The 26,936-nt window shown below is 44.4% G+C and overlaps 1 protein-coding gene across 1 annotated transcript in view; it reads right to left on the minus strand.

The window, feature by feature from the left end:
* LOC144486379 (granulocyte colony-stimulating factor receptor-like) overlaps window positions 1–26,936 on the minus strand; it is a 274,469-nt gene that overhangs the window by 190,560 nt on the left and 56,973 nt on the right. Inside the window, exon 5 of the mRNA XM_078204416.1 lies at window positions 8,847–9,037. Within this exon, the coding sequence (XP_078060542.1) occupies window positions 8,847–9,037 (191 nt within the window). The remainder of the gene's footprint in view (window positions 1–8,846; window positions 9,038–26,936) is intronic.

Raw genomic sequence — 26,936 nt, forward strand, 5'->3', positions numbered from 1 at the left:
GCAATGTCAGTGTCCCAGTTACTGCAATGTCAGTGTCCCAGTTACTGCAATGTCACTGCCCCAGTTACTGCAATGTCAGTGTCCCAGTTACTGCAATGTCAGTGCCCCAGTTACTGCAATGTCAGTGTCCCAGTTACTGCAATGTCACTGCCCCAGTTACTGCAATGTCAGTGTCCCAGTTACTGCAATGTCAGTGCCCCAGTTACTGCAATGTCAGTGTCCCAGTTACTGCAATGTCAGTGTCCCAGTTACTGCAATGTCAGTGTCCCAGTTACTGCAATGTCAGTGTCCCAGTTACTGCAATGTCAGTGTCCCAGTTACTGCAATGTCACTGCCCCAGTTACTGCAATGTCACTGCCCCAGTTACTGCAATGTCAGTGTCCCAGTTACTGCAATGTCAGTGCCCCAGTTACTGCAATGTCAGTGTCCCAGTTACTGCAATGTCACTGCCCCAGTTACTGCAATGTCAGTGTCCCAGTTACTGCAATGTCAGTGTCCCAGTTACTGCAATGTCAGTGTCCCAGTTACTGCAATGTCAGTGTCCCAGTTACTGCAATGTCAGTGTCCCAGTTACTGAAGTGTCACTGCCCCAGTTACTGAAGTGTCACAGCCCCAGTTACTGCAATGTCACTGCCCCAGTTACTGCAATGTCACTGCCCCAGTTACTGCAATGTCAGTGTCCCAATTACTGCAATGTCACTGCCCCAGTTACTGCAATGTCAGTGTCCCAGTTACTGCAATGTCAGTGTCCCAGTTACTGCAATGTCAGTGTCCCAGTTACTGCAATGTCAGTGCCCCAGTTACTGCAATGTCACTGCCCCAGTTACTGCAATGTCAGTGTCCCAGTTACTGCAATGTCAGTGTCCCAGTTACTGCAATGTCACTGCCCCAGTTACTGCAATGTCACTGCCCCAGTTACTGCAATGTCACTGCCCCAGTTACTGCAATGTCAGTGTCCCAGTTACTGCAATGTCACTGCCCCAGTTACTGCAATGTCAGTGTCCCAGTTACTGCAATGTCAGTGTCCCAGTTACTGCAATGTCAGTGTCCCAGTTACTGCAATGTCAGTGTCCCAGTTACTGCAATGTCAGTGCCCCAGTTACTGCAATGTCACTGCCCCAGTTACTGCAATGTCAGTGCCCCAGTTACTGCAATGTCACTGCCCCAGTTACTGCAATGTCAGTGTCCCAGTTACTGCAATGTCAGTGCCCCAGTTACTGCAATGTCAGTGTCCCAGTTACTGCAATGTCAGTGTCCCAGTTACTGAAGTGTCACAGCCCCAGTTACTGCAATGTCACTGTCCCAGTTACTGCAATGTCACTGCCCCAGTTACTGCAATGTCAGTGTCCCAGTTACTGCAATGTCACTGCCCCAGTTACTGCAATGTCAGTGTCCCAGTTACTGCAATGTCACTGCCCCAGTTACTGCAATGTCACTGCCCCAGTTACTGCAATGTCAGTGTCCCAGTTACTGCAATGTCACTGCCCCAGTTACTGCAATGTCACTGCCCCAGTTACTGCAATGTCAGTGTCCCAGTTACTGCAATGTCACTGCCCCAGTTACTGCAATGTCACTGCCCCAGTTACTGCAATGTCAGTGTCCCAGTTACTGCAATGTCACTGCCCCAGTTACTGCAATGTCACTGCCCCAGTTACTGCAATGTCAGTGTCCCAGTTACTGCAATGTCACTGCCCCAGTTACTGCAATGTCAGTGTCCCAGTTACTGCAATGTCACTGCCCCAGTTACTGCAATGTCAGTGTCCCAGTTACTGCAATGTCACTGCCCCAGTTACTGCAATGTCAGTGCCCCAGTTACTGCAATGTCAGTGTCCCAGTTACTGCAATGTCACTGCCCCAGTTACTGCAATGTCACTGCCCCAGTTACTGCAATGTCAGTGTCCCAGTTACTGCAATGTCACTGCCCCAGTTACTGCAATGTCACTGCCCCAGTTACTGCAATGTCAGTGTCCCAGTTACTGCAATGTCAGTGTCCCAGTTACTGCAATGTCAGTGTCCCAGTTACTGCAATGTCACTGCCCCAGTTACTGCAATGTCACTGCCCCAGTTACTGCAATGTCACTGCCCCAGTTACTGCAATGTCAGTGTCCCAGTTACTGCAATGTCAGTGTCCCAGTTACTGCAATGTCACTGCCCCAGTTACTGCAATGTCAGTGTCCCAGTTACTGCAATGTCAGTGTCCCAGTTACTGCAATGTCAGTGTCCCAGTTACTGCAATGTCAGTGCCCCAGTTACTGCAATGTCACTGCCCCAGTTACTGCAATGTCAGTGCCCCAGTTACTGCAATGTCACTGCCCCAGTTACTGCAATGTCAGTGTCCCAGTTACTGCAATGTCAGTGCCCCAGTTACTGCAATGTCAGTGTCCCAGTTACTGCAATGTCAGTGTCCCAGTTACTGAAGTGTCACAGCCCCAGTTACTGCAATGTCAGTGTCCCAGTTACTGCAATGTCAGTGTCCCAGTTACTGCAATGTCAGTGTCCCAGTTACTGAAGTGTCACAGCCCCAGTTACTGCAATGTCACTGCCCCAGTTACTGCAATGTCAGTGCCCCAGTTACTGCAATGTCACTGCCCCAGTTACTGCAATGTCAGTGTCCCAGTTACTGCAATGTCAGTGTCCCAGTTACTGAAGTGTCACAGCCCCAGTTACTGCAATGTCAGTGTCCCAGTTACTGCAATGTCAGTGCCCCAGTTACTGCAATGTCACTGCCCCAGTTACTGCAATGTCAGTGTCCCAGTTACTGCAATGTCAGTGTCCCAGTTACTGAAGTGTCACTGCCCCAGTTACTGCAATGTCACTGTCCCAGTTACTGCAATGTCACTGCCCCAGTTACTGCAATGTCACTGCCCCAGTTACTGCAATGTCAGTGTCCCAGTTACTGCAATGTCAGTGTCCCAGTTACTGCAATGTCAGTGTCCCAGTTACTGCAATGTCAGTGCCCCAGTTACTGCAATGTCAGTGTCCCAGTTACTGCAATGTCAGTGTCCCAGTTACTGAAGTGTCAGTGCCCCAGTTACTGCAATGTCAGTGTCCCAGTTACTGCAATGTCACTGCCCCAGTTACTGCAATGTCACTGCCCCAGTTACTGCAATGTCACTGCCCCAGTTACTGCAATGTCAGTGTCCCAGTTACTGCAATGTCACTGCCCCAGTTACTGCAATGTCACTGTCCCAGTTACTGCAATGTCAGTGTCCCGGTTACTGCAATGTCACTGCCCCAGTTACTGCAATGTCACTGTCCCAGTTACTGCAATGTCAGTGTCCCGGTTACTGCAATGTCACTGCCCCAGTTACTGCAATGTCACTGTCCCAGTTACTGCAATGTCAGTGTCCCAGTTACTGCAATGTCACTGTCCCAGTTACTGCAATGTCAGTGTCCCAGTTACTGCAATGTCAGTGTCCCAGTTACTGCAATGTCAGTGTCCCAGTTACTGCAATGTCAGTGTCCCAGTTACTGAAGTGTCACAGCCCCAGTTACTGCAATGTCAGTGTCCCAGTTACTGCAATGTCACTGCCCCAGTTACTGCAATGTCACTGCCCCAGTTACTGCAATGTCAGTGTCCCAGTTACTGCAATGTCACTGCCCCAGTTACTGCAATGTCAGTGTCCCAGTTACTGCAATGTCACTGCCCCAGTTACTGCAATGTCAGTGTCCCAGTTACTGCAATGTCACTGCCCCAGTTACTGCAATGTCAGTGTCCCAGTTACTGCAATGTCACTGCCCCAGTTACTGCAATGTCCGTGTCCCAGTTACTGCAATGTCACTGCCCCAGTTACTGCAATGTCAGTGTCCCAGTTACTGCAATGTCACTGCCCCAGTTACTGCAATGTCAGTGTCCCAGTTACTGCAATGTCACTGCCCCAGTTACTGCAATGTCAGTGTCCCAGTTACTGCAATGTCAGTGTCCCAGTTACTGCAATGTCACTGCCCCAGTTACTGCAATGTCAGTGTTCCAGTTACTGCAATGTCACTGCCCCAGTTACTGCAATGTCAGTGTTCCAGTTACTGCAATGTCACTGCCCCAGTTACTGCAATGTCAGTGTCCCAGTTACTGCAATGTCAGTGTCCCAGTTACTGCAATGTCAGTGTCCCAGTTACTGCAATGTCACTGCCCCAGTTACTGCAATGTCAGTGTCCCAGTTACTGCAATGTCAGTGTCCCAGTTACTGCAATGTCAGTGTCCCAGTTACTGCAATGTCACTGCCCCAGTTACTGCAATGTCAGTGTCCCAGTTACTGCAATGTCACTGCCCCAGTTACTGCAATGTCAGTGTCCCAGTTACTGCAATGTCACTGCCCCAGTTACTGCAATGTCAGTGTCCCAGTTACTGCAATGTCACTGCCCCAGTTACTGCAATGTCAGTGTCCCAGTTACTGCAATGTCACTGCCCCAGTTACTGCAATGTCAGTGTCCCAGTTACTGCAATGTCACTGCCCCAGTTACTGCAATGTCAGTGTTCCAGTTACTGCAATGTCAGTGTCCCAGTTACTGCAATGTCACTGCCCCAGTTACTGCAATGTCACTGCCCCAGTTACTGCAATGTCAGTGCCCCAGTTACTGCAATGTCACTGCCCCAGTTACTGCAATGTCACTGCCCCAGTTACTGCAATGTCACTGCCCCAGTTACTGCAATGTCACTGCCCCAGTTACTGCAATGTCAGTGCCCCAGTTACTGCAATGTCACTGCCCCAGTTACTGCAATGTCAGTGTTCCAGTTACTGCAATGTCACTGCCCCAGTTACTGCAATGTCAGTGTCCCAGTTACTGCAATGTCACTGCCCCAGTTACTGCAATGTCACTGCCCCAGTTACTGCAATGTCAGTGTCCCAGTTACTGCAATGTCACTGCCCCAGTTACTGCAATGTCACTGCCCCAGTTACTGCAATGTCAGTGTCCCAGTTACTGCAATGTCAGTGTCCCAGTTACTGCAATGTCAGTGTCCCAGTTACTGCAATGTCAGTGTCCCAGTTACTGCAATGTCACTGCCCCAGTTACTGCAATGTCAGTGCCCCAGTTACTGCAATGTCAGTGTCCCAGTTACTGCAATGTCAGTGTCCCAGTTACTGCAATGTCAGTGTCCCAGTTACTGCAATGTCAGTGTCCCAGTTACTGCAATGTCACTGCCCCAGTTACTGCAATGTCACTGCCCCAGTTACTGCAATGTCAGTGCCCCAGTTACTGCAATGTCAGTGTCCCAGTTACTGCAATGTCAGTGCCCCAGTTACTGCAATGTCACTGCCCCAGTTACTGCAATGTCACTGCCCCAGTTACTGCAATGTCAGTGTCCCAGTTACTGCAATGTCACTGCCCCAGTTACTGCAATGTCAGTGTCCCAGTTACTGCAATGTCAGTGTCCCAGTTACTGCAATGTCACTGTCCCAGTTACTGCAATGTCAGTGTCCCAGTTACTGCAATGTCAGTGTCCCAGTTACTGAAGTGTCACAGCCCCAGTTACTGCAATGTCACTGCCCCAGTTACTGCAATGTCACTGCCCCAGTTACTGCAATGTCACTGCCCCAGTTACTGCAATGTCAGTGTCCCAGTTACTGCAATGTCAGTGTCCCAGTTACTGCAATGTCAGTGTCCCAGTTACTGCAATGTCAGTGTCCCAGTTACTGAAGTGTCACTGCCCCAGTTACGGAAGTGTCACAGCCCCAGTTACTGCAATGTCACTGCCCCAGTTACTGCAATGTCACTGCCCCAGTTACTGCAATGTCAGTGTCCCAGTTACTGCAATGTCACTGCCCCAGTTACTGCAATGTCACTGCCCCAGTTACTGCAATGTCACTGCCCCAGTTACTGCAATGTCACTGCCCCAGTTACTGAAGTGTCACTGCCCCAGTTACGGAAGTGTCACAGCCCCAGTTACTGCAATGTCACTGCCCCAGTTACTGCAATGTCACTGCCCCAGTTACTGCAATGTCAGTGTCCCAGTTACTGCAATGTCACTGCCCCAGTTACTGCAATGTCAGTGTCCCAGTTACTGCAATGTCAGTGTCCCAGTTACTGCAATGTCAGTGTCCCAGTTACTGCAATGTCAGTGTCCCAGTTACTGCAATGTCAGTGTCCCAGTTACTGCAATGTCACTGTCCCAGTTACTGCAATGTCACTGTCCCAGTTACTGCAATGTCAGTGTCCCAGTTACTGCAATGTCAGTGTCCCAGTTACTGCAATGTCACTGCCCCAGTTACTGCAATGTCAGTGTCCCAGTTACTGCAATGTCACTGCCCCAGTTACTGCAATGTCAGTGTCCCAGTTACTGCAATGTCAGTGTCCCAGTTACTGCAATGTCACTGCCCCAGTTACTGCAATGTCAGTGTCCCAGTTACTGCAATGTCACTGTCCCAGTTACTGCAATGTCAGTGTCCCAGTTACTGCAATGTCACTGCCCCAGTTACTGCAATGTCAGTGTCCCAGTTACTGCAATGTCACTGCCCCAGTTACTGCAATGTCAGTGTCCCAGTTACTGCAATGTCACTGTCCCAGTTACTGCAATGTCAGTGTCCCAGTTACTGCAATGTCAGTGTCCCAGTTACTGCAATGTCAGTGTCCCAGTTACTGCAATGTCACTGCCCCAGTTACTGCAATGTCAGTGTCCCAGTTACTGCAATGTCAGTGTCCCAGTTACTGCAATGTCACTGTCCCAGTTACTGCAATGTCAGTGCCCCAGTTACTGCAATGTCAGTGTCCCAGTTACTGCAATGTCAGTGTCCCAGTTACTGCAATGTCAGTGTCCCAGTTACTGCAATGTCAGTGTCCCAGTTACTGCAATGTCACTGTCCCAGTTACTGCAATGTCACTGCCCCAGTTACTGCAATGTCAGTGTCCCAGTTACTGCAATGTCAGTGTCCCAGTTACTGCAATGTCAGTGTCCCAGTTACTGCAATGTCACTGTCCCAGTTACTGCAATGTCACTGCCCCAGTTACTGCAATGTCAGTGTCCCAGTTACTGCAATGTCAGTGTCCCAGTTACTGCAATGTCAGTGTCCCAGTTACTGCAATGTCAGTGTCCCAGTTACTGCAATGTCACAGCCCCAGTTACTGCAATGTCACAGCCCCAGTTACTGCAATGTCACAGCCCCAGTTACTGCAATGTCAGTGTCCCAGTTACTGCAATGTCAGTGCCCCAGTTACTGCAATGTCAGTGTCCCAGTTACTGCAATGTCAGTGTCCCAGTTACTGCAATGTCAGTGTCCCAGTTACTGCAATGTCAGTGTCCCAGTTACTGCAATGTCAGTGTCCCAGTTACTGAAGTGTCACAGCCCCAGTTACTGCAATGTCAGTGTCCCAGTTACTGAAGTGTCACTGCCCCAGTTACTGAAGTGTCACAGCCCCAGTTACTGCAATGTCACTGCCCCAGTTACTGCAATGTCAGTGTCCCAGTTACTGCAATGTCAGTGTCCCAGTTACTGCAATGTCACTGCCCCAGTTACTGCAATGTCAGTGTCCCAGTTACTGCAATGTCACTGCCCCAGTTACTGCAATGTCAGTGTCCCAGTTACTGCAATGTCAGTGTCCCAGTTACTGCAATGTCACTGCCCCAGTTACTGCAATGTCAGTGTCCCAGTTACTGCAATGTCAGTGTCCCAGTTACTGCAATGTCACTGCCCCAGTTACTGCAATGTCAGTGTCCCAGTTACTGCAATGTCAGTGTCCCAGTTACTGCAATGTCACTGCCCCAGTTACTGCAATGTCAGTGTCCCAGTTACTGCAATGTCAGTGTCCCAGTTACTGAAGTGTCACTGCCCCAGTTACTGAAGTGTCACAGCCCCAGTTACTGCAATGTCACTGCCCCAGTTACTGCAATGTCACTGCCCCAGTTACTGCAATGTCACTGTCCCAGTTACTGCAATGTCAGTGTCCCAGTTACTGCAATGTCAGTGCCCCAGTTACTGCAATGTCAGTGTCCCAGTTACTGCAATGTCAGTGTCCCAGTTACTGCAATGTCAGTGTCCCAGTTACTGCAATGTCACTGCCCCAGTTACTGCAATGTCAGTGTCCCAGTTACTGCAATGTCAGTGTCCCAGTTACTGCAATGTCAGTGTCCCAGTTACTGAAGTGTCACAGCCCCAGTTACTGCAATGTCAGTGTCCCAGTTACTGCAATGTCAGTGTCCCAGTTACTGAAGTGTCACTGCCCCAGTTACTGCAATGTCAGTGTCCCAGTTACTGCAATGTCACTGCCCCAGTTACTGAAGTGTCAGTTTTCCAGTTACTGTTTGGTCAGGGTTCCAGATATTGGAGTGTAAGTTTAGGATGGCACGGTGGCACAGCGGTTAGCACTGCTGCCTCACAGCACCAGGGACCTGGGTTTGATTCCGAGCTTGGGTCATTGTCCGTGTGGAGTCTGAATGTTCTCCCCTTGTTTGCGAGGGTTTCTTCCGAGTTCTCCAGTTTCCTCCCACTGTCTGAAAGATGTGCTGCTTAGTTGCATTGACCTGAACATTTGCCAGACTGTGACGACTAGGGGAATTCACAGTAACTTCATTGCAGTGTTAATGTAAGCCTTACTTGTGACTAATAAATAAACTTGATATAATCTTTATCAGTTAGTTTTGCATGCGGTCCTGAATCACCATCGAGTCTGCTTTGCAGTTACTGCAGTTTCCGTGTCCGGATTTCTGCTGTGTCAGGGTCCCAGGTACTGGAGCCTCAGATTCACAGTTGATAGAGTGTATTGGATGGTCAGAGTCCTCACCTGGTTATTATTTGCTGGACATGCTTGATTCAAGTAAGACAAAGAGAGTCATTGGCACAGACAGAATGACAACAAGTGAGAAACAGGAAAGGCAAATTGAAGAGCAATGTTTTCACTGCTTCAAGTCTCACCTACATCCATTGCATCGATGCACAGAATGTCCGATTCTACCCATCCAAGTACATTCTCAGCAAACACAGAGATATCACCGGTGGAGTAGAGGCGTAGTTTGTCACGAGGCACTGTACAGGAACGGGAATCCTGAGACAAGCATTCTATCCTCTCTGCATTCACTTTCTGATTATGGCACTTACCTAGATTCCTAAAAGTGGTGAAGAGACAGAGATATTCAAGTCGGTGAGGAGAGTGGGCAGACAATTTGCAGATAATACAGAAATGTATGAGTTTGGTGGAAAGGATCAGAGAGGCAATATTGAGTTAATGGCACAGTTCTAACGTGTGTACTGGGCGGTGAGACATGGTTTAATTTGCTTGGATCATTTGGAGGTGGCAGGCACACTGACAGAGCAGATAACAAAGCATCTTGGGTTTTATAAACGGAGGCATTGTGTACAAAGACAGGAAGTTATGCCGAGCTTTAATGAAGCTCTGGTTAGGCCATAACGAAAGCATTGTGTTCCATCCTGTTCACTGCTCTTTAGGGCAGGTGTGGGGTTCCTTGAGTGGACATAAGTGGTTGGTTTCAGAGTCATTAGGCTGGAGGCTGAGGTGCAGACATTACTACATGTCAGCGAGGTGGAAAGGTACCTAGATACTTCGTACCAGGAGGCAGTATCTTAGGATAGGATCTTCTGATCCAGTCAACATTCAGGGGGACAGGAGGGTGTGACTGCGAGTGAGGCAGGTCAGGGGACCCAGAGGGCAGGAGCTCCAGCCTCAGCAATTGTCCAGCAGGTTTGAGCTTCTTCCAGCTTGTGTGAATGAGAGTGGGGGCTGCAGGGTGGATGAGTTGATTGATCATGGGGAGAACACAGAAGAAGGTAATGCTAATAGGGGACAGTATAGTGAAGGCCATTGACACTGTTCTCTGCAGCAAGGAGCCAGAGTCTAGACAGCCTGCCTGGTACCAGGATTTGGGACATCTGCTCTGGGCTGGAGAAGAACTTGCAGTGGGAGGGGAAGGATCCTGCTCTCATAGCCCATGTAGACCGATGATACAGATAGAATGAGGAAAGAGATTCTGCATAGAGAGCTTGAGGAGTTAAACATGAAGTTAAACCACAGAATCTCCAAGGTTGTAATCTCTGGATTATTAACTGAGCAGCATGCAAATTGGCACACAGGACATAAAATCCCTAGTGTAGAAAGCGGCCATTTGGCCATCAAGTCTGCACCGACTCTCTGACAAAGTATCTTACCAGGTCCTCTCTCCCGCCCTCCCCCAATAAGACCACACCTTTTCCATGTACAATTATAAAAGTTGGGGTCTGATGTTGCAGATGTATAGAACGTTGGTTCGGCCGCATTTGGAATACTGCGTCCAGTTCTGGTCGCCACACTACCAGAAGGACGTGGAAGCTTTGGAGAGAGTACAGAGGAGGTTTACCAGGATGCTGCCTGGTATGGAGGGGCTTAGTTATGAGGAGAGATTGGGTAAACTGGGGTTGTTCTCCCTGGAAAGACGGAGGATGAGGGGAGACTTAATAGAGGTGGATAAAATTATGAAAGGCATAGATAGGGTGAACGGTGGGAAGCTTTTCCCCAGGTCGGTGGTGACGTTCACAAGGGGTCATAGGTTCAAGGTGAAGGGGGGGAGGTTTAACACAGATATCAGAAAGACATATTTTACACAGAGGGTGGTGGGGGCCTGGAATGCGCTACCAGGCAAGGTGGTGGAGGCGGACACACTGGGAACGTTTAAGACTTACCTAGATAGCCATATGAACGGAGTGGGAATGGAGGGATACAAAAGAATGGTCTAGTTGGACCAGGGAGCGGCACGGGCTTGGAGGGCCGAAGGGCCTGTTCCTGTGCTGTATTGTTCTTTGTTCTATTGAACCAAAGGGGCAATTTAGCATGGCCAATCCACCTAACCTACACATCTGTGGAGCGTGGGAGGAAACTGGAGCACCCGGAGGAAACCCACACAGACACGGACAGTGACCCAAGCTGGGAATTGAACCCAGGTCCCTGGCGCTGAGAGGCAGCAGTGCTAACCACTGTGCCACCGTGCCGCCCCATGAAACAAGAGAGATGAATATATGGGTCAAAGACTGATGAGAAGAAAAAAACTGAAAATACATAAAGAATCAAGACTAATTGATGTTACAAATATAGCAAAACAACAAAAACGTTTTGGATCTGAATGTGCGTAGCATTCATAACAACTCAAATAAATTGATCGGGCAGACTGAAGTCAATAAATCTGATCTGATAGCTATTACAGAGATGCGACGGCAGGATGACAAGGATTGAGTCCTGAATATTGACGGGTACATAATATTCAAGAAGAATCTGGGAAAAGGTGGCGGGATGGCACTGTTAATCAAGGATCGCATTTGCACAATTATTGGTTCAGAGGATCAGAATGTATCAGCAATTTGGGTGATGATCAGGAATAGTTGGGGAGAAAAGTCATTTGTGGAAGAGGTCCACAAAAGAGTCCAAAGATGTGCGGGTTAGGTTGATTGGCTGTGCTAAAATTGCCCCTTCGTGTCCTGAGATGTGTAGGTTCGAGGGATTAGCGGGTAAAATATATAGGGATATGGGGTTAGGGCCTGGGTGGGATTGTGGTCGGTGCAGACTCGATGGGCCCAATGGCCTCTTCCTGCACTGTAGGGATTCTATGATTCTATGATTCTAGGTCTAACAGTAAATACAATGTCAGGCAATGTATACACAGTAACCACAATGTCGGGCAATGTATACTCAGTAACTACAATGTCAGGCGATGTATACACAGTAACCACAATGTCGGGCAATGTATACTCAGTAACTACAATGTCAGGCAATGCATATCGTAGTCATGATGTAGAGATGCTGGCGTTGGACTGGGGTAAACACAATAAGAAGTAACACCAATAGCCTGGTGTTGTTAAACTTCTTACTGGGCAATTTATACACAGTAACCACAATGTATACACAGTAACCACTATGTCGGGCAATGTATACACAGTAACCACAATGCAGAGCAAAGTATACACAGTAACTACAATGTATACACAGTAACCATAATGTCGGGCAACGTATACACAGTAACCACAATGTCGGGCAATGTATACACAGTAACTGCAATGTCGGGCAATGTATACAAAGTAACTGCAATGTTGGGCAATGTACACAGAGTAACCACAATGTCGGGCAATGTACACAGAGTAACCACAATGTTGGACAATGTATACACAGTGACCACAATTTCGGACAATATGTACACAGTGACTGCAATGTGGGGCAATGTATACACAGTAACCACAATGTCAGGCAAGGTGTACACAGTAACCCCAATGGCAAACAAAATATACACAGTAACTGCAATGTTGGGCAATGTATACACAGTAACCACATTGTCGGGCAATGTATACACGTTAACTACAATGTCGGGCAATGTATACACAGTAACCACAATGTTGGCCAACGTATACACAGCCACCCCAATGTCAGGCAATGTATACAGCAACTATTATGACAGGTAAAATATACAAAGTAACTAGAATGTCAGGCAATGTATACACAGTAACTGCTACATCGGGCAATGTGTACACAGTAACTACAATGTCGGGTAATGTACGCACAGTAGCCACATTGCTGAGCAATGTATACTCAGTAATTACAACATGGGACCAGGTACACTCAGTAAACACAATTTTAGGCAATGTATACAGTGTAACCACAATGTCAGGCAATGGATACACAGTAACCACAATCTTGGGCAATGTATACACACAAACCACAATGTGGGGAATGTATACACACAAAACAGAATGTGGGGAATGTGCACACACTAACTACAATGCCGGGCAATGTATAAACAGATAAAACAATCTTCGGCAATGTATGCACATTGACCAAAACTTCAGACAATATATACACAGTAACTACAATTTTGGGCCTTGAATACACAGTAACCACAATGTCGGGAAGTGTATACACAGTAATTACAACATGGGGCAAGGTACACTCAGTAATCACAATTTTAGGCAATGTATACAGTGTAACCACAATGTCGGGCAATGCAGACACAGTAACCAAAATGTCGGGCAATGTGTACACAGTAACCACAATGTATACACAGTAACCACAATGTCGGGCAATGCACACACAGTAACTACAATGTCGGGCAATGCATATCGTAGTCATGATGTGGAGATGCCGGCGTTGGACTGGGGTAAACACAGTAAGAAGAAACACCAAAAATCTGGTGTTGTTAAACTTCTTACTGGGCAATTTATAAACAGCAACTACAATGTCGAGCAATGTATACACAGCAACTACAATGTCGAGCAATGTATACACAGTAACTACAATGTTGAGCAATGTATACACAGCAACTACAATGTCGAGCAATGTATACATAGTAACTACAATGTTGAGCAATGTATACACAGTAACTACAATGTCGAGCAATGTATACACAGTAACTACAATGTCGAGCAATGTATACACAGTAACTACAATGTTGGGCAATGTGTACACAGTAATTACAATGTCGGGCAATGTGTACACAGTAACTACAATGTATACACAGTAAGCACAAAGTTGTGCAATGTATACACAGTAGCCACAATGTCAGGCAATGTATACACAGTAACCACAATGTCAGGCAATGTATACACAGTAACCACAATGTCGGGCAATGTGTACACAGTAATTACAATGTCGGGCAATGTATACACAGTAACGACAATGCCAGGCAATGTGTACACAGTATCTACAATATCGGGCAATGTATACACAGTAACTGCAATGTCAGGCAATGTATACACAGTAACCACAATGTCGGGGTTGTATACAAAGTAACCACAATGTCAGGCAATGTATACACAGTAACTACAATGTCGGGCAAGTTATTCACAGTAACTACAATGTCAGGCAATGTATACACAGTAACCACAATGTCGGGCAATGTATACACAGTATCTACAATATCGGGCAATGTATACACAGTAACTGCAATGTCAGGCAATGTATACACAGTAACTGCAATGTCAGGCAATGTATACACAGTAACGACAATGTGTACACAGTATCTACAATATCGGGCAATGTACACACAGTAACTACAATGTCAGCCTTTGTATACACAGTAACTACAATGTATACACAGTACCTACAATGCCGGGCAATATGTACACAGTGACTACAATGTTGGGCAATGTATACACAGTAACTACAATGCCGGGCAATATGTACACAGTAACTACAATGTCGGGCAAGGTATACACAGTAACTACAATGTATACACAGTAACCACAATGTCGGGCAATGTATACACAGTAACTACAATGTCGGGCAATTTATACACAGTAACTGCAATGTTGGGCAATGTATATACACTAACTGCAATGTCGGGCAATGTATACACAGTAACCACAATGTCGGGCAATGTACACACACTAACTGCAATGTTGGGCAATGTATATACACTAACTACAATGTCGGGCAATGTATATACACTAACTGCAATGTCGGGCAATGTATACACAGTAACCACAATGTCGGGCAATGTATACCCACTAACTGCAATGTCGGGCAATGTATATACACTAACTGCAATGTCGGGCAATGTACATACAGTAACCACAATGCCGGGCAATGTATATACACTAACTGCAATGTCGGGCAATGTATACACAGTAACCACAATGTCGGGCAATGTATACACACTAACTGCAATGTCGGGCAATGTATACACAGTAACCACAATGTCGGGCAATGTATACCCACTAACTGCAATGTCGGGCAATGTATATACACTAACTGCAATGTCGGGCAATGTACATACAGTAACCACAATGCCGGGCAATGTATATACACTAACTGCAATGTCGGGCAATGTATACACAGTAACCACAATGTCGGGCAATGTATACACAGTAACCACAATGTCGGGCAATGTATATACACTAACTGCAATGTCGGGCAATGTACACACAGTAACCACAATGTCGGGCAATGTATATACTCTAACTGCAATGTCGGGCAATGTATACACAGTAACCACAATGTCGGGCAATGTATACACACTAACTGCAATGTTGGGCAATGTATATACACTAACTGCAATGTCGGGCAATGTATACACAGCAACCACAATGTCGGGCAATGTATACACAGTAACCACAATGTCGGGCAATATGTACACAGTGACTACAATGTTGGGCAATGTATACACAGTAACTACAATGCCGGGCAATATGTACACAGTAACCACAATGCTGGGCAATATGTACACAGTGACTACAATGTTGGGCAATGTATACACAGTAACTACAATGCCGGGCAATATGTACACAGTAACTACAATGTCGGGCAATGTATACACAGTAACCACAATGTCGGGCAATGTATATACACTAACTGCAATGTCGGGCAATGTATACACAGTAACCACAATGTCGGGCAATGTATACACAGTAACCACAATGTCGGGCAAGGTATACACAGTAACTACAATGTATATACTGTAACCACAATGTCCTGCAATGTACACACAGTAACCAAAATGTCAGGCAATGTATACACAGTAACCAAAATGTCGGGCAATGTATACACAGTAACCACAATTTTGGGCAATGTATACACAGTGAAGTTGGGAATGGGTTAATGAACTTTGTCACACTTAAGCATTAAGACCCGAACTCTGTGATTTAGTCGAGAACACTGCAGAGTTCATGTTTTTGTCAGAGTTCGGTGTTTTTCATGTCTGTGCCAGATAAGAGGAACAGCTATTCTTGTTATTAAGAAATGCGATTAACCCAGCTCCAAATAAGCTAAACAGTCTCCATTTTCATGTACCTTTGTTTAACACGATGGAGTTGACATGTATGCCTTCTGTCTTTGTATAACCATAGATTCATATATATATATTCATCATACGTTATTCATCTTATTCTGATATAAAGTATTATACAAACTTGTATGTATATTAGTTGACTTGTTTGTGCAAAACCTGTGATGTTGTTTCAAGGATATAAATGACGAACAATCGTGGCCTTGGAGATCGAACAAACTACGCAGAGGAAGATACTGCTAATACAACAAGAATCTCACCATGAACAGTGACAGACATCTTAGAGAATTGCAATGTAATGAGGGCGTTGCCCGGGACATATATAAACTCTGTTCTTACTTGTGTTCGATGAGAAGGCTGGGGGTCCACTGTTAGGAACCTCACTTCTCCCACAATTGTGAAAATAAACCTGCATTTTGATCTGCTAATAGTGTCAGAGGTTTTTTACCTACAACAATTGGGGGCTCGTCCGGGATAATCTGTTTACGGTCCGGTCGAATGGCCAAGACCGGGACACCAGAATAGATTATCGAACTCTAAATAGAGTGGGTCAAAATGCAGTGGGTAATCATCTGTGATAAGAGTGTGTGATGTTCAGACGTGAGTGAGATCGAGACTGTCTGAGTGATCGCCGGAGTTTGAAGGAAAAGCCTTCATGTGTAAGAGTTAGAAGGAAAAGCCTTCTGAGGAGAAGCCGGCTTAAACAAATATATAGTATAAGCGGTGGTACGGAGGGATCTGATCAACCCTTACAGGTATCACCGGACTCCGATAAGAGCGACCTGGGAGGGGGAGAGCGAGAAGGGAGAATAAGTCACTCCAGGTGGTGAGTATAAACTTATCAGTGTTATGGCGGGACAAAGACAGTGGGGACCCCCTGGGTCCCTGATAAATGAATTTATGACTAAGAGGGACAGACTCATAAAACAGATGATAAAAGGGGGATGGGATTTAGACCACCCGCTAGTCCAACAACGAAAATGGTTGGAAAAGGAAAAGAAAAACAAAACTAAGAAAATTGGAGTTCTCTTAGTTCATCAATTAGCCGGATTAATTGAACAGGTTTCAGTCTCGGGTAAGAAATGGGCTGATGTCAAAGAAAAAATTAAAATGTTAATGAACAAAGGGGTGAAAGAGCCTCCGAATTTGGGGAGTGACTCTTTAGAATATACCAAGAATGTTGGGAATGCCCGAAGCTGCCCGAACAGATAGAGCCTTTTTACAAGCATTTAAAGATGGGCTGTCGCCAGCTCACCAAAAAATCCTTAAAATGGGAGTTCTCAATACCCAGACTTATGATGAATTAGTGGAATGGGCATCTGGAATTAGAGATGGACCAGATGAGAAACCATACCTACAAATAAAACAGGAAAATGTTAGTGCAAACAGTGGAGGAGCTAAACCAAAGGGTGCGTGCCATAATTGTAGGAAACTGGGTCACTTTGTCAGGCACTGTGGGGCTCCAAAGGGGGGTAGTGAAGTCTGCAAAATAGAACATAGAACATAGAACATTACAGCGCAGAACAGGCCCTTCGGCCCACGATGTTGCACCGACCAGTTAAAAAAAAAAACTGTGACCCTCCAACCTAAACCAATTTCTTTTCGTCCATGAATGGACGAAATAATGGCAGATAATGAAGGATGAGGGGATCTGCAGGTCCTCTCATTGACGTGTACTTATCAAAGAAAGAAGCATTAATAAAGAGGATGCAAAAGGATGGCTGGGATACGTCTCAGACCTTAGAGTAGCAGAAAACGTGGATATATAAAGAAAAGAGAAACGAGGCAAAGAAGATAGGAGTATTGTTAATACATCAGTTAGCTGGACTAATTGAGCAAGATAGAAAAAAGATTAGAGAACTAGAATTCAGAATAAGGGAATTGGAGAAACGAAACCAAGTCTTCGAAGAAAAACAATAGAGAGGGGAAACTGTTCCTCTACCTCCTAATGAGTCCACACAGGGACCAACCACTCCTCCAGAGGAGTGGTAAGTGCTAGAATACAACTCAGCACCAGTAACCCGGAGGGGAACTGATGCACGGCCAAAAGCAAAATTATAAACCCGTCACCCAGTGTAAAACAGAGATTCAGAGAGTATTAGGGAATGCTCCCACTTATTGGAACAGAATTACCACAATAAAACAATTAAGAAGAGGGATCAGTGAATGTGAGAATCAAAGGAAAGATAAAGAGGTATCTGGCTTGCCAATGTTGTTCCAAAATCCCGATACGAATGAACAGGAGTGGTGGAATTGACCCAGTGTAGAGAATCACCAGACGGCACTATACTCAGTCCTGAAACACTTAGAAGAACAGGGACTAAAGGCGAGCCCCAGGAAGGCCCAAATAGGGAAAGTGCAGGTGTTATATTTGGGACACCTGATATCCCAGGGGACCAAAGAAATGCCATTGGACAGGAAAACAGCCATACAGCAAATGCCAAGACCAGTAACCGACCGAGGGGTAAGGAAGGTTTTGGGGTTGTTTAATTACAGCCGCAACTTTATACCAGAATTTGCAAGGCTAGCCGAACCAATACAAAGGCTAGTAAAAGGGGGGAAACCCGCTCTAGAAGTTATAGAATGGGGATCAGAACAGGAAAGGGCATATAGTAAACTAAAAGTAGAACTAATGAAGGCTCCAGGACTTGGACTGCCCGACGCGAGTAAAGATTTTCATATCTATTGTAATAACGAAGGGGGGTTTATTCGGCAGTAGTCACACAGGTCCATGGGGACAAACAGCGACCCGTGGGTTATTATTCCACAGCGGAGGGCCCCGTAGTAACCGGGTTACCCAGATGTATAGCCGCACTAGATTGCGTGGCATGGGCAGTAAAGGTCAGCGAGCCCATCATAATGACGGGGAATATTGTTTTACACACCAAACATACCTTGGTGGAAATGCTGAACACAGGAAAATTGCGGTCTGTCTCAAACATGAGAAGGGCGAAGTGGGAGGCAGTGCTTCTCCCACCCACTAAGTCCATCACCATTGTACGAGACATGGGAATGAACCCCGCAGAAGGAATGTTAGGTGAAGGGTCTCCCCACTCATGTGGGGACGTAGACAAAGAGGTAGAGGAGAGTAGAATAAAAGATGTGCCCCTGGAGGCACCAGACTTGGTCCTGTTTGTGGATGGATCATGGAAATATGCAGATGTAGGCCCATTATGGGACAGGATTAGACGATATGTATTAGAGTTAAGCTCCCAATTAAAAGATATGTAGAAAACAGTACGGGACAAACAAACAGTGATAGATGAGCACAATAAACTAGAACAGACCCCGGAGGTACCCCCGGCGGGCAGCAAGGTTATGGTAAAAACACTACCAGGAAAACCTGGATTTGCCCCCAAATGGAAAGGCCCCTATGAGGTCATTATCAGTGGAGACACCTGTGCCTGCATAGATATGCAAGGTAGGGGTGTCTGGAAGCATTGGACTCAGTTAAAGGAATACACCAATTACCACAACAAAACAGTTAAAAGGGGAATAAAGGGTTAAAAGAAAATAAGCAGGCTATGAATCTCTCTCTCTCACTCGAGGGAGAGAGAGAGATGTAAGATGTAATTGCGATCGAGAACCTCACGTGGTGGAATGGGTATAGCAGATCAATGTGAGTTTAATAAATTATGTTCCCCAGGAAATTTTACGATAATGCATCGGACAGAGATTTGGGGAATGTGGGAATAATAGCATTAGATTACATCTGAAGAGTCGTAAGGAGAGTTAACCATTTAAGCACACAGTAGATTCGATCTTGCATCTGCCTGTGTAAAGATAATTATTTTAGTAGGGATATTTAAAAGTGATAAAATAAATGGATTATTTGGATCAGGCTTTTGTTAAATTTGAAAATGTATTTTTGATAGAACTGAAGTTGAAAAGATAAATAGAAAGAATTATTCCTGCGTATTTGAAATGATGATTAATCACTTGTTTATGTTCCTCTGAGTTATAAGACTTGCAGTAATTTTAAGATATAGTCAAAATTTAACAGAGAAGGGAGATACATAAGGTAGAATGGGAGTGCGTGTGTCATACTGGGAATTATTATACTGCCATAATGCATTCTAATTAAAATGTGTTACATGGATCAACCATGAAACTGTATTACAGACAGGCTAAAAGGGAGTGCCCGCCTATAATACCAAATTGACAAATCAATATAATTAGAGATGAGGGAAATAATTCAGTGGAATAAATGAGATAAGAAAATGCTGCGGAAGTATTTGTTACAAATGGTTAAAGATTAAAGTGATAAGATTTCTTGAATTTACTTCTGTTTTGAGTTGAATTACAGTTTGGAAGGCAGCAGAATAAAAGCGACTGTTAATCAACAGTCTGTATTCTTAAATGTTTTACTTCCATCCCAGTTTAAGATGTTAAGTCTGAATAAATGTTGGAAGCTTCCATGTTATCTGTGTGTATCTGTGTGTTTAACAACGTGATTGCGTGAATGTTTTGTTGTTGTTCGTTTTAATGTTGAGAAAGGAGTTAGACCTTGGAAGGACCATGTGCTCTTTCCTTGTCTTGAAGTTGAGATTATAAAAGTGTAGTTGAGAAGTTAAAAAAATAATAAGTAATTTTGTGAAAAATAGGAAAGCAGGAACAAAAGAATGAGGTGAATATACTGTCTATGAGTCAGTTTAAAGTCTATCAAATCAATGAATCGTAGTTCCGATTATCCCAAGTTACAGCAGGAGATTAAATCAGTTAAAACCTCAGTTGTTAATACAAATAAAGATGTTGTCCTTGAGTATTTTTAATTTGCATTTGATGCCAACGATTGAACACCATGAATTATTGGAACTTGTGTTGCCAGTTAGTTACCGATATGAAATTCAAGACTTGTGTGATGTTCTGATAACATGCAACAAATTACATCATTTAAATCATCTCACATTGATGATAGTTCTGATAGTGTAACTAGTTAAAATTATATACTGCCGTTGGAATTGTGCCATCTATTGTTCAAGGTTTTCCAAATCTAAGAACACTGCAAAGCTTAAAACCTAGCCAGCTAGGAAGCAAACCAAAACATTTCTAATCAAGTAACTCTGAAAATGAAGCAATTCTAATCTGGAGCTCAGTTTAAAAATGGAAACAGATGAATTTAAAAGTTAAATTAAGAGGGTTTTGAGATACCCGATATAATATATATTGTGTATTGATTAAAACATAAGTCTTTGAAAAAAAGGCTCGTTATTCCAAACATGTAACCATTCTTTGCCATAATTTGTAATAGCTTGCACAATTAATATTAACATGTCAGGAAGTGAAACCGGATTACTTAAGAGAGAGAGAGAGAAAAAGAGTTGGCGACTGGCTTTGCAGCCAGACTCAAAAATCTTGCAGCATTCGACTGCACACAACAAACTGCTTATTCGGTTATCTGTGTTTTTAAAGAGCTGTGTCTGGCAGCATACATTTGGCATCTATGAACACGAAACACTGGTGAGACCTTATGAGACAATCTGTCTATAGAAGGATCATTTCTGCACTTTCAAATGTGGACAAATAAATGATCAAATTAGATATAATGTAAGAATACATCATACAAAGATCGGAGTTGTATGGTATGTGATTTAAATGTGAAAAGCGATGCCTTTTGATAGAATGTCCGGCTGCAGCCAGTGCAAAGTGTTGTGTGATTCGCACCAAGCCAACTGAAGGGTCTGTTTATTTCTTCAGAATAAACTCGACTGATCTGAAGTAAATATGCCTTTCTTTAAGCTTTCGAAATAACGGTTATTTTAGAGAAAGGAGAGAGAGAAAGCAGCCAAAAACCAGCCTGAGATTGAACGAAACAAAACATCTGTTTCTAAAGCATAACTAAATTAGATATTATTATTACATACAAGCTACATCAACAACTTGGCCATGAGAAAGTTTGTTTACCTTACATTGTACTTTCAGAGAATGCAGCTAAGTTTCTAAGCTGGACTCAGGATTCCAAGCTGATGAGGCCAAATTAGCTTCAATTAACTTAAAGCATAGCACAATTAATTACATTGGGCAAAAATACTTTGCACTGGCGAAAGCCATACAGATATCGGGGAAAAAAGAAACGTGGATGAAGGTATTGCTCACCATACTAAATGAGATTAAGGGTTGCTACAAACCAAACAACCGGATTAACCCCTTATGAGCTAATGACAGGACGGACAATGCAATTACCAAAAAACATCATAACAGGTGGGACCGATGTAGGTCCACTAAAAGATAAAATCAGGAGATATGTTTTGGAACTAAGCACCCAACTAAAAAGGATGCATAAATCGGTAAAAGTCAATCAAGAAATAAGAGATGCAGAGAGAGCTTGAAATGCTCCCTGACAGTCCCAACAGTAGGGTGTCCTAGTAAAAATATTACCTAACAAATCAGGGCTTGTACAAAAATGAAATGAGCCGCATGAAGTTATAATTAGTGGAGATATCTGTGCCTGTCTAGACTCAGTTGAATATGCTGAAATTATTGGAAAAATATGTGATATACTCCAATTGCAGATATAAACAAACAACAACTGACCTCCAAGCAAGCTGAACGGGCACGCGGAAACTTTGCGCGTGGGCGATATAGCCTTTGGACCATTGTATAATGGTCGCGCGGGATATTAGTAAGTGATAAGATGCTTCTCATGCTGCTTCTCACGACCCTGGCCCTGTTAGCCATAGCGGGTAAGTATAGATGGAATTATGAGAATTTAGGGATGAGACACAGTGAACATCTCTGTAATGATGACTCTGTCTATTGTATGAACACCTTTGTGTATATGTCTTATCTTTATGCATCACAATCGAATCTGAGCAAGTGCTGGGTCTGTTCACACATTCCCATGCACGGAGGAAAGGGAGGAATTCCCTTATTTCCTATCCCTTTATCAGCTCCAGAAGTAATTAAATGGGTTTTAAATCAGAATGGAACCCAGAAGGGACAAGGAAACTGACATTTAAAACCCCATCGGGTACCACTATGCAGGGTATCAGCAACAGTGATGTTGTTTTCAGGCTAGGGGGCGGAGGGTGCACTTTATCGACCTTTAAGAAACATTTACCAGCCCAACTACGACAGATCAGATTCCCCACCCTACCTCGGTGTGAAAAATCAACAAAGGGGAGTTATCTGCCTGACAAGAAATGGAACCATACCTGTTGGCCGTAACTACTGTATACAGCAGATTGATATCACTGATGATGCTGAGGCCATGGTACAGGTCACAATCCAGTGCCCCATAGCCACTGTCCCGGTTAGCCTCTCCTCCGCTTATGGAAGCGAGATGACTGCATATAATGGTACCTATTTTGTCTGTGGAAACAATGCCTATCCGTGGCTTCCCTGGAATTGGACAGGATCGTGTTATTTGGCATATGTGGTGCCCTATATTCACCATTACACTGACTGACAAGACCACCCCGAGATACACCTGCTTAGGGCTAAGCGAGCCATTAGTGAGACAGAACGATTCTTCATGATAGCCTACCCATTTTTTTGGGACGGCAAAGGCAGCACAGGAACTTATTCAGATGGCCTCAACCCGAGAGAAAGGTGCAAATAAGACGAAGGATGGATTCGAGGAGGTGAGCACGGCCATCTCTGAAATGTCAGCAGAGGTCGTAGCTATTCGAACTATGGCTTTACAGAACTGATTGGCACTCGATTATGTGCTAGCCTCCCAAGGAGGAACATGTGCCATAGTTGGCTCGAAATGCTGTACGTATATTCCTGATGCTTCCGAGAATATAACTCGCTTAGCAGATCATATTAAACAAGTAGCAAAAGCAATACAGGAAGAAGGGAACCAATATCATGATTATAACCCTCCGGGCTGGCTGGGGCAATGGTTCGGGTCGTGGGGTTCATACCTGATGCATGGATTGATTGTATTAATTGTAATTGTAATTACTTGCTGTGTTTGTATGGCATTATTGAACGCCTGTTGCAAAACAGTAACAGCGTGAATTGTGACAGTCGCAAGTGTACAGGCGGAGGGGGCAGACCTCCCGACTAAGGAGCTAGGCCCATTCCCCGATGACATGTGGTTCTGAGTTGGTCATAGGTGCCATGTTTGGACCTGGCAGCCGACCAAAAGGGGGGAGTGAAGTCGGGAATGGGTTAATGAACTTTGTCACACTTAAGCATTAAGACCCGAACTCTGTGATTTTGTTGAGAACACTGCAGAGTTCATGTTTTTGTCAGAGTTCGGTGTTTTTCATGTCTGTGCCAGATAAGAGGAACAGCTATTCTTGTTATTAAGAAATGCGATTAACCCAGCTCCAAATAAGCTAAACAGTCTCCATTTTCATGTACCTTTGTTTAACACGATGGAGTTGACATATATGCCGTCTGTCTTTGTATAACCATAGATTCATATATATATATTCATCATATGTTATTCATCTTATTCTGATATAAAGTATTATACAAACTTGTATGTATATTAGTTAACTTGTTTGTGCAAAACCTGTGATGTTGTTTCAAGGATATAAATGACGAACAATCGTGGCCTAGGAGATCGAACAAACTACGCATAGGAAGATACTGCTAATACAACAAGAATCTCACCATGAACAATGACAGACATCTTAGAGAATTGCAATGTAATGAGGGCGGGGCCCGGGACATATATAAACTCTGTTCTTACTTGTGTTCGATGAGAAGGCTGGGGGTCCATTGTTAGGAACCTCACTTCTCCCACAATTGTGAAAATAAACCGGCATTTTGATCTACGAATAGGGTCAGAGGTTTTTTACCGACAACACACAGTAACTACAATGTCGGGCAATGTATACACTGTAACCACAATGTCGGGCAATGTATACACAGCAACGACAATGTCTGCATAGTACCTACAATGCCGGGCAATATGTACACAGTGACTATAATGATGGGCAATGTATACACAGTAACTACTATGCCAGGCAATATATACACAGTAACCACAATGTCGGGCAAGGTACACACAGTAACTACAATGTCGGACAAGGTATGCACAGTAACTACAATGTCGAGCAATGTATACACAGTAACTACAATGTTGGGCAATGTGTACACAGTAATTACAATGTTGAGCAATGTATACACAGTAAGCACAAAGTTGGGCAATGTATACACAGTAACTACAATGTTGGGGAATGTATACACAGTAACTACAATGTCAGGCAATGTATACACAGTAACTACAATGTCGGGGTTGTATACACAGTAACCACAATGTCAGGCAATGTATACACAGTAACCACAAAGTCGGGCAATGTATACACAGTAACCACAATGTCAGGCAATGTATACACAGTAACCACAATGTCGGGGTTGTATACAAAGTAACCACAATGTCAGGCAATGTATACACAGTAACTACAATGTCGGGCAAGTTATTCACAGTAACTACAATGTCAGGCAATGTATACACAGTAACTACAATGTCGGGCAATGTATACACAGTAACTACAATGTCGGGCAATGTATACACAGTAACTACAATGTCGGGCAATGTGTACACAGTAACTACAATGTCGGGCAAGTTATTCACAGTAACTACAATGTCAGGCAATGTATACACAGTAACCACAATGTCGGGCAATGTGTACACAGTAACCACAATGTCAGGCAATGTGTACACAGTAACTACAATGTCGGGCAATGTATACACAGTAACGACAATGCCAGGCAATGTGTACACAGTATCTACAATATCGGGCAATGTATACACAGTAACTGCAATGTCAGGCAATGTATACACAGTAACTGCAATGTCAGGCAATGGATACACAGTAACGACAATGTATACACAGTATCTACAATATCGGGCAATGTATAGACAGTAACTACAATGTCAGCCTATTTATACACAGTAACTACAATGTATACACAGTACCTACAATGCCGGGCAATATGTACACAGTGACTACAATGTTAGAACCATAGAACCATAGAAAATTACAGCTCAGAAACAGGCCGTTTGGCCCTTCTTGTCTGTGCCGAACCATTTTATGCCTAGTCCCACTGACCTGCACTTGGACCATATCCCTCCACACCCCTCTCATCCATGAACCCGTCCAAGTTTTTCTTAAATGTTAAAAGTGACCCCGCATTTACCACTTTATCCGGCAGCTCATTCCACACTCCCACCACTCTCTGCGTAAAGAAGCCCTCCCTAATATTCCCTTTAAACTTTTCTCCTTTCACCCTGAACCCATGCCCTCTGGTTTTTTTCTCCCCGAGCCTCAGCGGAAAAAGCCTGCTTGCATTCACTCTATCTATGCCCATCAAAATCTTATACACCTCTTTCAAATCTCCCCTCAATCTTCTACGCTCCAGGGAATAAAGTCCCAACCTATTCAATCTCTCTCTGTAACTCAGCTTCTCAAGTCCCGGCAACATCCTTGTGAACCTTCTCTGCACTCTTTCAATCTTATTTACATCCTTCCTGTAACTAGGTGACCAAAACTGTACACAATACTCCAAATTCGGCCTCACCAATGCCTTATATAACCTTACCATAACACTCCAACTTTTATACTCGATACTCCGATTTATAAAGGCTAATGTACCAAAGGCACTCTTTACGACCCTATCCACCTGTGACGTCACTTTTAGGGAATTCTGTACCTGTATTCCCAGATCCCTCTGTTCCACTGCACTCTTCAGAGTCCTACCATTTACCCTGTACGTTCATCTTTGGTTTGTCCTTCCAAAGTGCAATATCTCACACTTGTCTGCGTTAAATTCCATTTGCCATTTTTCAGCCCATTTTTCTAGTTGGTCCAAATCCCTCTGCAAGCTTTGAAAACCTTCCTCACTGTCCACTACACCTCCAATCTTTGTATCATCAGCAAACTTGCTGATCCAATTTACCACATTATCATCCAGATCATTGATATAGATGACAAACAACAATGGACCCAACACCGATCCCTGCGGCACACCACTAGTCACAGGCCTCCACTCAGAGAAGCAATCCTCCACAACCACTCTCTGGCTTCTTCCATTGAGCCAGTGTCTAATCCAATTTACTACCACCCCATGTATACCTAGCGACTGAACCTTCCTAACTAACCTCCCATGAGGGACCTTGTCAAAGGCCTTGCTGAAATCCAGGTAGACAACATCCACCGCCTTCCCTTCATCCACTTTCCTGGTAACCTCCTCGAAAAACTCTAATAGATCGGTCAAGCATGACCTACCACGCACAAAGCCATGTTGACTCTCCCTAATAAGTCCCTGTCTATCCAAATATTTGTAGATC

This window comes from Mustelus asterias, unplaced genomic scaffold (genome assembly GCF_964213995.1).
Source record: "Mustelus asterias unplaced genomic scaffold, sMusAst1.hap1.1 HAP1_SCAFFOLD_327, whole genome shotgun sequence".
NCBI lineage: Eukaryota > Metazoa > Chordata > Chondrichthyes > Carcharhiniformes > Triakidae > Mustelus > Mustelus asterias.